The following is a 16,029-nucleotide window of genomic DNA, read 5'->3' on the forward strand; positions in this document are numbered from 1 at the left end:
ATGGAAAACTCAGAAAAAGTCTGAGTGCAGAGTCACCTATGCTCCTGCTTCCAGGTATGGCTTTTTTGTCTTTTGTTTTAAAAATGGTGCTTTTATACTGCTGCCTTTATGTTGCATTTTTGTTTTAATGATATTGTTTACTGCTTTTTATGTGGGATGCAGGTGGCACTGTAGTGTAAACCACTGAATCTCTTGGGCTTGCTCATCAGAAGGTCAGCGGTTTGAATCCCTGTGATGGAGTGAGCTCCTGTTGCTCGGTCCCAGCTCCTGCCAACCTAGCAGTTCGAAAGCACATCAAAGTGCATATAGATAAATAGGTACTGCTCTGGCGGGAAGGTAAATGGCATTGCTGTGCGCTGCTCTGGTTTCAGTGTTCCATTGCACCAGAAGTGGCTTAGTCATGCTGGCCACATGACCTGGAAAAACTGTCTGTGGACAAATGCTGGCTCCCTCGACCTGTAAAGTGAGATGAGCACCACAATCCCAGAGTCATCTGTGACTGGACTTAACTGTCAGGGGTCCTTTACCTTTACCTTTTATTGTTTTTATATTGTACACGGCTTAGTGGGATGTCCAAATGCTTTCCCATAAAATAAAGTGGTTTAGAAGTGAAAGTAAAAACTGAGCCCCTCAATTCTGGGCAAGCGGACAGGCAGGCTGTATGTTTGCTATGTTTACCTGACATCCACTTCTTCTCTGGAAACAATATGGACAGAAAAGAAATTGTTTGAAGGATGCAATGTGGAACAAAAAGCCCACAGCACCTGTACTGCCCCCCTTTTTGCAGAGTGGGCATTTAGATGATTTGTGGCAGGGTAGAGAGACGGACGCAGGTGGCGCTGTGGGTTAAAGCCTCAGCGCTTAGGACTTGCCGATCGAAAGGTCGGTGGTTCGAATCCCTGCGGCGGGGTGCGCTCCCGCTGCTCGGTCCCAGCGCCTGCCAACCTAGCAGTTCGAAAGCACCTCCGGGTGCAAGTAGATAAATAGGGACCGCTTACCAGTGGGAAGGTAAACGGCGTTTCCGTGTGCGGCTCTGGCTCGCCAGAGCAGCGATGTCACGCTGGCCACGTGACCCGGAAGTGTCTTCGGACAGCGCTGGCCCCTGGCCTCTTGAGTGAGATGGGCGCACAACCCCAGAGTCTGGCAAGACTGGCCCGTACGGGCAGGGGTACCTTTACCTTTACCTTAGAGAGACAGACAGTGGGGTAAATGTAACTACCAGAGGTGCTCATGTTCCTAGTTATTGACGGGCACTATTTTTTAAAAAAACCAACAACATCGGGCATTAGAGAGCGTGCAAGAAGAATTGTCTTCAACCAGGTGCTGCGTGATTTATTAATAATTTACAGTGGTACCTCGGGTTACATACACTTCAGGTTACATAAGCTTCAGGTTATAGACTCCGCTAACCCAGAAATAATAGCTTGGGTTAAGAAAATAGGAATAATTGGCAGCTTTAATTGGATTTATTCATTTCCAAAAGGAAAAGGAAAAAAAAGAACCGATCCATGTTTATAGTATCCTCAACAGGACCTTTTTCTAAGAAAGGACACTTTCGTTGGCTGTGGGATTTTTGTTTCTTTGTTTAATGTCTCTCTGTCAGGACTGTTCATCTTTTGGGATTATCTGCACAAATTTGGCAACCCATTTTCTATTCCTGTTGAAGATGTATACATTACATGGTTTGTTTGTATTTGAGAGATACTGATCAATTGCTGCAGTTTGACAAACTCTTAAACTGGAAGTAAGGAGACATTATTTTGGTTCCCTTCTTGAATGGGGAAATTCTCCTAGAAACTTGTTGATCAGGATTTCCACACTTCTATTTGTGCCACTGACAGTTTGGCCAGCCCTCGTCCTCTCAGCCACATCACCAGCCCACATGTCTTTAGAACCTGCCCCTTCTCTTGGGCAGCTGTGTACACCGTGATTTGCATTCTGGCCATAAATGCCCCCAGTTAATGCATGAACTATGAGCTAGTCAGCCTCCAGGGCCCATTCACTCCTTGTTGGCTTTGTATTTCCATTTATTCCATTTGCAGCACCATTTTCTTCTTCCTTTCCCTATTGGGACTCCATAATATGATGAATTTGTTGGCTTGCAAAAGGTAAAGATGTGCCAGTTATTTGTCATAGGACTCTTCATAGGTTTTGTATGCATCAGTATCTGGCTTAAAACAGTGGGGAATAATGTTCACATAAGATTGCCAATGTACCCTGTGTGTGCTCGTGCATGCACACACAAGAGATCAATATTTGAAGCATTATGGTCTTTACAGAAAAGCATATTTATTTCAATGAATCAGGCATTAAAACTCCTAAAGTCTACTGAGACTGAGTATTAGAGACAGATTAGCAAAAGGCTTCAAGGACTCTTCAGGCTGAATAGAACATGCAGAGTGCTCGGTTGTGGGAGTTGGCAGTTCCTGCTGCTTAAGCCAAAGATTTCGCTGTCTCCATTGATCCTGCTGCAAATTATCACCCATGGTAGATTATTGCTTTGGAGAGGGAGGTGTGTGTGGATTCTGCCTTCATCAGTCAAATTATCCTCTTTACTCTACAGGTAGCCACATTTATGTACCTCCTCAGCATGTCAATTGCTGGACTACTGGTTAAGGAAGAGTGGTAGACTAGGTGGAAAGTGTTCTCCAGTTAATACTGATTCTGATAGACCTGGCTTTCTCTTTTTAAGTGAGAGTCCACTCCCGAGGTGTGTATCTATGGACAAAACCAAAAGAAGCCCAATGATAGCCCATTGTTTTGCACTGCTCTCTGACAGGATGCATTAATGTTAGTAAAGAGAGAGATTGATGACACCAGTCATATGCTCAGCTCTATTGACTCCTCTCTTGTGTATGAAAATTCAGTAGGATTGGGCATCTCACCAGTCAAATATTGTTGAAAAACTGTCAAATAGTTTTAATGCAATGCACCAGTTGAGACATAATGATCTCCTTAATAGATGACAATTTAAAATGCTTAGATTGAACAATCACCCTGCTGATGCACCTCATCCACTGACCTTTGTGAAGTGGCTTTGACATTTTTGCTGTGGCTGTGTAAAGTACAGTTCCCAGAACTTCCATTTTCAGGGAAGTTTGTGTCTGGATTTTTACTTTTTGAAATACAGTATGGCAACCCTACCAACTTCTTACTTAGCTAAGAATAACTTGTTTATTCTTGGCTAAGTAGCCAACTTATGAAAGTAAGGTTGGTAAATTTTATTGTTTAAGCCAAGATCATTGCATAAGAAGTGGCCTAATTAGTTTTCAGAGCATTAACAGAAATATACCTTAGGTTTTATAGTTACACTAATTACGATAGAAAATCAGTTAACTTATGAGTGGAATTTCATCCATCGAGCATTGAACACAATTCTTTGTGTATAGTTAATTAATCATAGGTTTTTTTCAAGAAAGAGGAAAAAGAGAGAATAAAGCAAAAATATTTGTATAGAAGTGGAGGGGGGGAGATTTTAAAGGCAGTTGTGCTAAATTGGCAGTGGACTAGCTCTTCAAGCCTCAACTTCAACTTTCCTGATCTTTCAAAGTTGAACACACTTTTATTTATTCTAGCAGTTTGGAGATAAGTAGAGATTTTTGTCAATTTTATGTGGTTTTCCAATATTGGTCCTTTTTGGTATACTTTTAAATCGTTTTTAAGTTTACCTCCTGAACTTTTTTGGGGTTGAAATGCTGTCTATAAATAAATAGAAGTATGGCTTTTTCAGAAAAGAAAATATGTTCTAGCTCCTTTTTCAAAAAATCTTCCTTAAAACTCCCAGCAGATTTCCATCTGTTTCTCCTTCCACAGGGATCAGTTATGAAATAAACAGTTCACTTTTTCATCTTTCTCTTCGGCTGAAGCCCAGACATGCTGAGAGTTTGGGAGCCTCAATGGCGCCCCTCTGGAGGCTTCACCCGGGACAGAAACCCTGGCTAGATCCCCCTAGCTATGGTTCTGTGGTGTTCCCCTTCCCCTGTCGTGGGGGGCAGCAGTGGGGCATTTCACTTCAGGTTCCAAAATGCCTCTGGCTGCCCCTGCTCTGTGCCAACAACATTCTGTCAAGATCCACCCACACTCCACCCCACATTTTGAGCAAAAAGATCTAAATGCAGTTTGTGTAAACCAAGAAGATATATTAGTTTGCATAATTCTACTTTGTTATTAAAAATGGAAATAAGCAATAAACTCTGCAGGCTGCTGAAATCTCTCCTCCCTATGCTGAAAATGCTACTGCACCTCCCTCCAACTTTGCAGGTTACACCAGGCAGTATCCACATAATTGAAAACACATCTTTTCAACCATAAGTACTAGAAACCATTTTTTTGTCAAGTGAGAGCTTCAGGAAGCAAAATAATGCAAACAACTGGTGGCTTTTCCATGCTCCTGTAGCATTCTGTGTTCCTTTTGATGTAGAATTCACCTGATTGACAATGGGACATATTTAATAATCCATAAATTAAGGAATTTCTTTTTGTTTGCTTGTTTTATTGTGCTTTATTTAACAGGGGTTATCTTGCACCCTTTGATTAGCATGTGACAGGCTTTATGGAGTGCTTCAGCTATTTATTTACGGAATTTATGTAGGCTTTCCAATAATGCTTTTCGCTGGGCAGCTCACCATATAAAATAATAAAATGGGAAATTATTCCCTCCATCTGGTAGCCACCTAGATAATTTCATCTGATGGGAGCACCCAGAACAGCAAAATAGGGTTCTGAACTTGATGATCCATATATATGCATGGAGATTAGATAGATAGATATATGATAGATGGATATGAAAATGAAGACATTTGTGCAAATAACATACAAAATATAGATTGTATTTGAAGAAATTGCCTTGGAAAAATGGTCTGGTTAAGCAAAATTGCATAACAAAAATGAGCATATATTAGAAGAAATGCACACTAAAATGCTGCTGGTTTGTTTTTTTAAAATCATAAACTCATGTGGAAATGAGAAACTGAGAGAAGCAAAACAATGGTAGATTCACCCATCACTAGGTAAGCAGAAGGATTTCAAAAGCAGCCTTGAGAACAAGCAATTTAGACTGCAGAGATTTAACAGGAAACCTGTCTCCCACCCGCCCCTTCCATGCAATGCCTCACTGAGTCCCTTGGGGTTGTCAATCAGAAGGTTAGCGGTTTAAATCCGCTGGATGGTGGTGAGCTCCCGTTGCTCTGTCCTAGCTCCTGCCAACCTAGCAGTTCGAAAGCACACCAGTGCAAGTAGATAAAGAGGTACCACTGTGGCAGGAAGGTAAACGCTGTTTCCATGTGCGCTCTGGTTTCCGTCACGGTGTCCTGTTGCTCCAGAAGTGGTTTAGTCATGCTGGCCACATGACCTGGAAAGCTGTCTGTGGACAAACGTCAGCTCCCTTGGCCTGAAGCAAGATGAGTGCCACACCCCATGGTCACCTTTGACTGGATTTAACTGTTCAAGGGTCCTTTACCCTTACCTTAATCTGTAATTAGTTTTTGAGTTGCAGGGTACTTGGTAGTGTGAATTGCCTTAATGAGTCTCTGCCTGAACATAACTCTGGATAGTTACTACACAGTGAACTCCCTTGACAAGTGTGGCCTTCTTGGGTGTTTGGTGGGCAATTCTCACCCCTCCCTTAAGTCTGCGAAAGGAAACTGGGCATGTACATGGGTGATTTTGCCATGCTTGGTTGCTTCCTTGAGGTGTTGGTGATCTACAGTTTCCTCCCCTTTCCTCCCACACACATAGGGCTGCTGTGAGTTTGCGGCTGCTGTGTACCAGAGCTTCTCGCAAGTGACTTCCTTTCATCTTAATGAGATTGGTGCAGGTTCAAAGCAGCATGGATGACCCATTCACCCCCCCTCCCCAGCTCTTTTCCGTATTCCTGTAATTATCTTGAGGTGGGAATTTTCAATGAAATATAAAGTGCTGCCATGGAGTGGGAAAGAGAGACCTGATTGCTAGGCATTTTGGCATCCACATCTGGCTCCAGTTAACAAAATTTGTGCTGATTAAAAATTGGGTAATTAAAGTTCATTATGTCTTGGTTGGCTGATTTCCCAACTGTGTATTTATAAAGTTGATTTAGGACTATATTGTTATGAGGAGGTTGAGCTATTAAAGATAGTCATAAATCCATACAGAGTTGTGCATGTCTCCATCAAATCTAGCAATGTGCCTGTTTCCCAGTGTTTCCCTAAGTATTAAATTCTGCATTATATTTGTACGTGACGTAAAATCTGCTTCCAGAAATATAACACAAGTTTAGCACTCAGGAGAGAAAAAATCTGTTTGCAAATAACACAGAAATGAGACCATATTCTGCTATATTTCTGGTAGAGGCTTTTATACCACGTGAAAGCTCAGCTATAAAGCAGAAATTAACAGGATATTGCTGAGAAAATGGAATATATGGCTGTGTGAATGCAGACCCAGTTAACCCTCCAATGCAATAAGAGGAGAAGAAAAAACTTGTAAGGTAAGCCATGTTGGGGTGCTTATTATTCCCCTTTGCTGACCCCCCAACTTCTGGCTGCTGTCATTCTTTTGAAAGGTTTCAGAATCTTCAGAGGAATTTGCCACTTCATGGGACGTTTTCTTTAGCAGCCTGTCTGCCCCCAGTGAGTCCAGAGCACATCTAATTGGTGCCAATGGAAAATGTCATGAAAGAGAGGTCAGGAGGCATGTGACACTGGCAGACACTGCTTACATGCCCAGGGTTACAGGGCACCGCAGGGAGCCTTTGTTTCAGAATCCAGCTTTCCTTCCAGACTAATTAAGTGGCAGCTGATTGGATTGAAAATGGCAATGATGGTTGGATGCCATTCCTGTTAAAAAAAAAAAAACGACAACAAACGCTTGCATACCTCTCCCCCTCCCCCTTAAAAAAAAATATTCTTGCTCTTTTGTTCTCTTAAACAAGGGTTTCTTGCTTCAGGGCCTTTTCTTGCCCTCTTCCTCAAGGATTACTGCACTGGGCACACTCTTCTTCTTGAGAGAAGCTTCTGCTGCTCAGCATTCAGCTACATTTCAGCTATTGAGTCTTTGCAGAAACATACCATAAAGGTATAAAGCCTGTCCCACAAGACAAAAAACTTGTCCCTGAATTTAAACTCTGCTGGGCTTGCAAGGTGCTTCCGGGTCGGAAGAGTGCTGGAAATAGCGTGTGCACATGCACACGGGTGCTCCTCCACTCCAAAAGTGTGCCAGAAACAGCACATGCATGCGCACACACTATTTCTGGTGCTCTTCTGCCCTAGACGTCAGTCCCTGCAGCGAGAAAAAGGCACCACGAAAAGAAAGAGCACGGAATCCCCACGCCGATCCACGGAACGGCCATGGGCCGGTTCCAGGAAGCTCATGGGCTGGAACTAGCCCATGGGCCTTAGGTTGTCGACCTCTGGTCTAGATGTTTCTCTCGTAGAGCCCAGACGTGTGTTTGTGTGTGTGTGACTCCTGTAGAAGCAGAGCACTGTTCACTACTCCAGCCATCAATGAATCAATTAATGTTCTCATTTCTTGACTAAACCTGCTTCTTGACAGCTTTAAGCTTCTGGGGCAAGGGATGAATAGGTGTTACTTTCATGTTCGTAAAATAAGCCCTGAAATCCAAGGATTCTGTTGCAGTCTGTTTAGTTAGTGCTGGGTCATAAAGTTTAAATTCATCTGTTTTTTAAAGGTCTCGTGTTAAGTCATTTATCTCTTGGTGTGTATTTAAATGCAATGTGCACATTGTGTATGCTCTCCAGGTGCAGAGAAAGTTACAGAATTGAAAACAATTAAGTCTCATTTTTTTAAAAAAGAGCCTCCAAATAATTGGCTAATACTAGCTGTATGGTATGGTTTATTTATGTACTGCTTTTTAGTCCCCAAAGCAGCGAACAGCATGAATACACAGCAAAACAAAAATAAATACACAATAAAATTACAATACATAAAATATATCCATCAAAATGATGTAAAATAGCAGTAGGATTTTCTAAGGCTGACATCATGGGGTGGGGGTGGGGAATAGTAGCCATTTACCTATTGCAAGTAACAATTCAAGGGACTCAGTTCTATGGTAGAGTACATACAAAAGGTCCCAGCTTTAGCCCTCCCCCCCCATGTGATGACATTAACTTTAAACACAGCGAACCAAGTGTAACCAAGTTAAAATTTTTGAAGGCACACCTGTAATCTACATGCTTAATCCAGGCGTTGCCAAAACATTTTCAGAATACTATGAAAGTGGTATTAAATCATATTTCAATAATCAACCGAATAATGTTTGACAACTAGATATTGTGTTGTACGGAAACTCTAGTAACAGTTTGAAGGCAGAGACCTGAAAATCAAGAGGTAGTAGCATCAGTTTTCAAGTAAAAAATTTGATTACAGGGGACTTCCGGGTTAGCGCCTCCAGCAATGGCGGAATTCCTCTGATCGGGAGGAACCTGCTCCTTGGAAACCAGGGTCTGGCCGCCACGGCAAAGGCAGAGACCCACTAAAAACCACAGGCGGGAGAAGCCTGTGGACATGGGATTCGGCTGGCACCTTTTGCGCCTCCCCTACTCACAGGGAAACCCGCTTTCGGGGATCCGGAACGACGTGGGGTGAGCGGCGCGGTGCTTCGAATCAAATGCTTTTTTCATGGAGTGAAGCCGCATTGCTGCTGCGCTGACTTTTTCCTGTGGACAATTGGACTTTAAACAACTACCCGTGAGTAGAACGGAAAATTGGATCTCTAAATATCTTAATTCGGCACCGGAACGGGAAGGTTTCAAACAGGAAGTCCGCCTTCCTCTTTTGTAAATAGATTGAAGCAAAGACACTGCAAACTAAAGCCTTGGAAAGCCTTTTGTAAAGGATTAAATTTCCATCGTTCTAAATCATTAACCCCCCCCTTGGAAGCAGGAGAAGAGGGAGGAGATTTTGGACCTAGCGAGCCTGCAGGAGAGAGTTAAAAATTAATTACCACTGCTCTGAACCTGGAAATGGGCTGTCAGTAAGATTGACGTTTTGGGAGAGTTCATTGACTGTGAACAGGATGTATGTTGACAGCTAGTTAAATAAGAGAAATATATTGTCTCCAATGTCCCCTTCTGCGTTTAAAAAGGAGGAAAAGTAACTGAAAATTGAAACTAACTTTATTGCTTGAATTGTGCTTGGAAGGATTGATACAAATGGAGACGGTTTCCCTCTAGAGGGAGCTTTTGAAACCCTTACAAGTGTGGAGCTGGGGATTCTACAGCTGCAAGATAAGAACTGTGAGAATTAGAGATTGACCTTGGACCATTTAAGAATGCCGACAGAAGAAGCTTTAGTGACTGCATTTTGTAAGATAAGCTATTCACTGGAACAGCTCCACAAGAAGACGGATGTTATGACTACTAAACTTGAGAACTTGGGACAAAAAGTGAACACCAATACAGAAATTATTCAGGATTTGACACAGGAATCTACTTCGACAGGACAGATTGGGGAGAAGACGGAGGAGAAAGTTGCTGTTGTTGAACACAAAGTAATACAAGTGGGAGCCCCAGCCTTACAGTGGCAAATTGAGGACTATAAGTCGAGGCCTTTTATGATTGAATTTAGGAAAAGCCAGATTTTGAGGATCGGAGCCCTGCTTGGACTGGAGAAGGAAAGTTGGATAGATCCCTTTATGCAGGGATTTACTGAATATTGGGACATGGATTTGGGTCAGGAGGTGATTGGAGTTGTGGGGGCCTTTGGATTTGGAGGAACTTTGAAATATGTTTTGAAATACTATATGGACCTTAGTTTCAACTATGGAGAGTTGGTTGAACTGTCAAGAAGTAATAAAAGCATTGTCAGGTTGGAGTCTCCCCGAGATCTACTCTTCAGCATCAAAGAATACGAAGAAGACCTACAGAAGGGACTTGGAAAAGAGTTAAGAGCCTCGGACAGAAGATCTCCAGGTTGATGGACTATATGGAATTGACAGAACTGACTGGCAGAATCCGAGACCAGGGAGAGGAGATGGTGGAAGAAAATTGGAAAAGTTTAAAGTTTAAATCTACGAAAGCATATATATATATATATATATATTTGCTTTCGTATATATATATATATATATATATATATATATATATATATATACTGTAAAATTAATGAGTGTTAGAAAAACATTGGAATGGAATTTTATGGCCTTAGTAGAAATGTTATAAGGAGTTAAGCATAAATAAGTACTTTAGCATTAATGGAAAATAAGGTTAAAAATATGTTAAGACATTTATATGACAAAAAAATAGAGAAAGAGGGAAAGGATTTGCTGAAACAATTAACAGAAGTGGAATACAAAAAGGGAGGTGAGAGGAGGTCGATGAAACAAGGTAATGAAAGATAATGAAATGATATGATGTATGTTTTTAAATTGTTGTTGTTTTGCTTTGTTTAGTTTAATGTGTTAAAGTTGTGTTGTGTATTGTTTATATATTGTATCTTTCCCCCCCTCTCTTTTGTTATCTTCTTTTGGTCTTTTTTCTGTTCTTGTCCTTTTTCTTTTGTAAACTTTAAAATCAATAAATATTATTTTTTAAAAAAAGATTTGATTACAATTCCAAAGCAATTTAAGCAATTCCTACGTGTTAACGAAAACAAGCAACAGTAGTTCAAGTTGCTAGCTAAGATAGTGGTGCAAAACGAGTGTCCAGGAAAACGTATTGAGCCTTTTCCTCCCCACTTCCATGTTTGATGCTGTTAAATTGAATTGGGGGTGGGGAGAAGGTTTTATGGTCACATTTCTAGGGAGTGGACTAGATGACCCTTGGAGTACCTTCCATTTCTATAATTCTGCAGTTCTGTGATTCTGCGATATTGGGTGGGTGTGTTATACTGATGTATATTTTGTTCTAGGTGGCTTAGCTTGGTCAGAAGGAAGTATACACTTCCAGAGTTAATACTAAATACATTGCTTCTGGTAAATGAACCACCATAGCCAAGTGGGCTCATATGGGAGCAGGTAGTCATTAAAATGTCATTATCGTAACCAGTTTAGGCTTAGTTAAAATGGTTTAAAAATACTTTTTAAGAATCTCAAAAGTGAGATTGTTTTGATCACTTACTGAGGTTTCCCCGCTTACCTTCTGGGATCAAGCTGAGATCAAGGCTTTGATGTTTGTGATAGATACTTTGTAGAATGCAACACATATTTTAGTGTGGAACAGCAGAATTATGTAATGTGAGCACTTGCCTATCTTAAAAGCAACCAGTGCATCTTGGACCTTTTTTGTGCTGGGACAGTTCTTCACTGAGTGCGTGAACTCTCAGCACTCATCCACACTTCCCCATGTCCTGCTGCTTTTCCTCCGGGAAAAACTGCACTTTGGCTCTCAGTCGGAGCAAATGGCAATCGGGTTTTCCATGGATTGCTATTTGTTCCAATTTAGAGCTAAAGAGTGGGTTTTTCTTAGGAAAGGAGCAGGGCATTGGAAAAACTGCTCAAGCCTAGAAATTAAGGGTCAAGCTGAAAAAGCTCTCAGACCCATGCTTTCTAGGCATGGGGCAAGCAGAAGTATGAGTGAGCCTACAATTCTATTTAGTCTGCCTGTAGGGAGCTGTCCAGGCTTTCAGAGAATAATAATCAGTGTGCAAGGTTTGCCTGCCAATTCAGTTCTGATTTTGAAATCCTTCCCTTCCTGGAACAAATATTTATTTAGTTTTGGTGCATGTATTTCTCCTTAACTTTCAAATCTGTGTGGCCTGTTCTCTGCTCTTGCTCAAACTGTGTTATTATAGCAGAATTGACCCAATTATTACAGGAAAGGAGGATTCGATGTTCATGTGGTGTTGGCATTTTCCTTGTTTCCACAGCCCCCTCCCCGTTTCTTTTTCTTTTGCAAAGAGAACATTTTGGCCTTCTTAACTTGAAGGCAGAAAGGGCAACGGGCTTTCATTCAATTATTTTCACGGTCTTTGTGTTGTGCAGTAGGGTTGCCAATTTTTCTTCTGCTAGCACTGTAACTTGCACTTTCCCTCATTAAACTGGCTTTATTAACAAGCTCTGCGGGAGAACTAGTTTTGGTCTTGATGGAGGCCCAACTGCAGCACAATATTCCTTGGAGCTGCTGCGTATCTTGGCTCTGCATAGACTCAAAAGGTTCTGCTGGCTCTGAATAATTTCTTAGGTGTCAGCTTTTTGGCATGTGGGATGTTAAGACAGTTGGTCCACAGATAGAGGGCACAGAAGCACTGTCTGACCCTCATGGCTCTCCAGTGCTGGGGTTGGTCTAGCATCAGATTTGGGTTGCAAAGAGCCTGTCTTCATGCTGTCAGAAATTATTTTAGCCCACACTTGCTGTGAGAGGCCCTTTGCAAGAATGACCTTGAGCGATGAAAGGGCTTTCTGTGACTAACAAAACGGATTTTGCTGTTTCTGTACCATTGTAGCTCATACCAAGTTCCAGCTTTTATGTGCTCTGCAATTCCAGCTGATATCCCTATAAATGATTTTACATTGGAGAATACTTGATTTTTTTTATTCTTTTATGTAAAAAGTGTATTAATTTTCTTTAGAAAAAAAATTATATAACTATTGATGTTTCTCAGAAGACAACAGCTTCTTATGTAAAATGTAAATGGAAAATAGTTTTGTGTCTTTTATTTAGTTATCTTCCTTTATCAATTAAAGTTTAATAACATTTCCCCTGCTCCAATGTGTTTGGGAATAAGGGAGGGGGGATTTAAGTGTTCTGTAAATGAGATCCACAAAGAAGGGCGAACAAAGGAGTTTCTTTAGTGACTAATTTCACAGCACCAGATTTGATGTTCCTTCTGCAAATGTCAGTTACGGTACCTGTAGCAGGTAAATGTAGGTGAACCCCAGAGAGATGGCAAGGAGAAGCATAGTCTGGTTTTCCACAAACACACACTGTTCCTTTTTTAGCAAGGGACCACGGAGTGCTTTATAGGCAGGTGGGCGAGTGGGGAGATGGGAATCCCAACGTGTTTCAAGCTAAAGCCCTTCCCTGGTGGGTGGGGGGAATAGTTCAATAGAAACGTCTCTTCAAAAAGCATGGCTGTGTGGCTTCTTTTACAGGAACATGTATAACCATGCTTTTGAACAGGAGTTTCTCTTGAACTAAATATCCTAAGATGGAGACCTTATTCTAGCCTAAAATGTATTGGGATTCCAGCCGTCCCAACCACAAAAATGCTTTTTGTGCCTATTACTCAATTATTTATGCTCTCCATTGTTGGGGTGCTACCCAAGAAGGTACTGAAAATGCCATTACTACCTTGGTGATGAAAATTCTGGTCAGAGGTAGTTTGAAGGCTCAAATCTGAAACTTTCTTTATCATGCCTCAGTATGGTGATTGAGATGAGAATGGGCTCTGATCTTTCTCTTCACATTGTAACTGAGTTTTCCTTTTACTTCCCAGGTTCCCTGAAGAGCCCTGTGAACAAGACAGCACTTACCTTAATTGCCGTGAGCTCCTGCATCCTGGCCATGGTGTGTGGTACTCAGCTGTCCTGCCCACTGACTGTCAAGGTGACACTCCACGTTCCTGAGCACTTCATTGCTGATGGTAAGAGCACTGGCCTCACTGCTATGATGATAATTGCAGAGCCCTTCTCACACACCCCAAGCTTCCTAAAGATGTCATAGGCCATCTGGGGCAGAGGGGTTTGGGATCTTTATTTTAAATTGATCTAGCGCAGCATCTTGTCTCTGATTGTTAGGGTGGCAGAAAACCAGAGTGTGCAGTTTTTCATAAAGGGACTTTTTCTCAACTTGTTATTGCTGCTTAAATTTAAGTGTGTGCAATGTACATATTTGATTAGGAATATGTTATCTATAATTGCAGATACACACTTATAACAAAACAAGCAATGGAAATATAGTAGAAATTATTGCATTTATATTCCCCCACCCCCAGTAACATATAAGGATTTCTTTAATCGTTTTTTATGTCCTTCCTCATGTAAATATAGTTTATATGGCAAATATGAGATACATAATCATGAGCTCACAATAACAATAAGAATTATCCATCATTCCCAATTTAAAAATAAATATACACTAATATATGCTGGCATGCGCTCAAGTAGATACCTACTAGTAATTATAATATGTACATTCAAATATAGAAAGGGGCAGCAAGATCTTCAGGTCATGAGTAATGGATGGTGGATGTTTATCCTTCCAACCTTGAATAAGTCTCCGCTTCATTTTACTGCTTTGTTAAATGGCAGCACAATCAAATTTTACACTTGTGCTGTTTAGTCCAAGTTCCTGTATTTACCATACTCTTCTTTGTGTAAGACATCCCCTATTTTGGGGCTCAAATTGCCAGTTGTTGGGCTTTTTTGGGGGGATTACCCTGGGTTGTTCAGCTTTTTTTTAGGGGGGACTGCTGAAAATCACTCAACTGCACGCATTGCTAAATCCAACTTTTCGTCTGTCCCCTCACCGGCAGAAGCTGCCAGTCGCCCGCACAATTGCCGCAGCGTCAGCCAATCAACACCAACCATTGACGCAGCAATCAATAACATGCACAATAGTTGCTGACAGCTGCAGCAGCAACCAATCAAACGTCCACCCTATGCACTACCCATGTATAAGACGACTCCCATTTTTTTAGCATGCTTTTTACAGGAAAAAACCTAGTCTTATAGATGGAAAAGTACAGTACTTGTGATATTTTTATATTGCCCTTCTCTTTAGGAATACTAGGACAGTACAGCTGGTAGAGCAAGAGGCTCTTTATATTATGTTTGTGGGTTTGAGCTCCATGTTGGGAAAAAGATCCAAGCATTTCAGAGGGTTGAGCTAGATAACCTTTGAAGTCACTTCCAGCGCAGATTCTTAATGGTCTCCACCCATTCCCCTGGTTCCATCTCATTCTCCCAAAGTCCTCTTAATTAGGCCATTGGTTTTCAACCAGTCTTCCATGGCACCCTGGAGTGTCCTGAGGAATGTTCAGGGTAGCCCCTGGGCTTGTGCTTTCATTAAATTGCATCCCATATCTTCCTGCATTATCTATCACTCTTTTTCTTCCTGAAGAACATTCAAGGAAACCAGCTTTAACTTGCAGACAATTATCTTCCTGAAATAAAACAATGGCAAAAAGTGGGGAAATGCTTTTGCATAACTCTTTATTTTCTTAAAATCTCTCTCCCCCCCATTCAACAACAACAACAACCAACCAACCAACCAACCAACAAACAAAAATCCTCCCCAGCTTCAATAACTAACAGTTCCTTAGTTTTACACAGGGTTATTGAGAAATGCAAGAAAATAGCAAACTAGCTTGATGGTGTGTGCTCTATAAGGAAGGATTTTAAAATAACCCTGAAAGTGAGGAGTATCTACAGTGTTTTTCGCTCCTTCTACCCCCAACATCGCTCCACCCTCTTCTTCTCTACCTCCCCCCCCCCCGCAACCTTCCTCCTCTTTAACAGTGACATACAGTAGCTTTATGGGAGCAGGGAGAATGTTTCAAGAAAGCACAATGTCTGCATGTGTGTCCTGTGCTATGCGTTTCTCACTTTCCTTTCCCACAACGGCAAAATATTTCTGCTTTTGATCTTGTTTTGCCCTCTCCAACCCCCCCCCCCCACCACGTGTGCACAAATTTCGGGAAAGGCAGGCTGGGGCTGCTATGTGGAATACGTCAGCTCAGCCCCGCAGAGCAGTGGTATTTCTTGGGTTCCCATTGACACATGTGCTGCCACTTACATGTGTGCCAAAAAGGATCAGGGCAGAATGGGTAGGGGACAGGGAAATCCCCACTTACACGTGTCCTGTAATGGAACCCTAGTGTAAGTGGTTTGCCACAGGAGAGCTGCGGTTTGTCAAGGTACCTGAGGACTCAAAAATGTTGAAAACCCGTGAATTAGGCTGAGAGACACTGATTGTCCTAACAACACCTAGTAAACTGGCAAGCCCAGTAGGATTTTGAACCCAACTCTCCATTTTCTAAGCCCATCACTCTGACCACAGTACAACACAGACTTCAAAACTCTCTCTCTCTCTTTTGAGAGAGTACTGCGCTGTTTTGTTTATCTCTTCCTGATAGTAGTAGTATTTATGA

General features: G+C 41.7%; 1 protein-coding gene across 2 annotated transcripts in view; it reads left to right on the top strand.

The window, feature by feature from the left end:
• ASTN2 (astrotactin 2) overlaps positions 1–16,029 on the top strand; it is a 661,500-nt gene that overhangs the window by 308,842 nt on the left and 336,629 nt on the right. For both annotated transcript variants that reach the window (XM_083721626.1, XM_083721627.1), the window contains exon 6: positions 13,375–13,521. In XM_083721626.1, coding sequence (XP_083577752.1) covers positions 13,375–13,521 — 147 coding nt within the window. The remainder of the gene's footprint in view (positions 1–13,374; positions 13,522–16,029) is intronic.

Source organism: Podarcis gaigeae (genome assembly GCF_964106915.1).
Source record: "Podarcis gaigeae genome assembly, chromosome: Z".
Taxonomy (NCBI): domain Eukaryota; kingdom Metazoa; phylum Chordata; class Lepidosauria; order Squamata; family Lacertidae; genus Podarcis; species Podarcis gaigeae.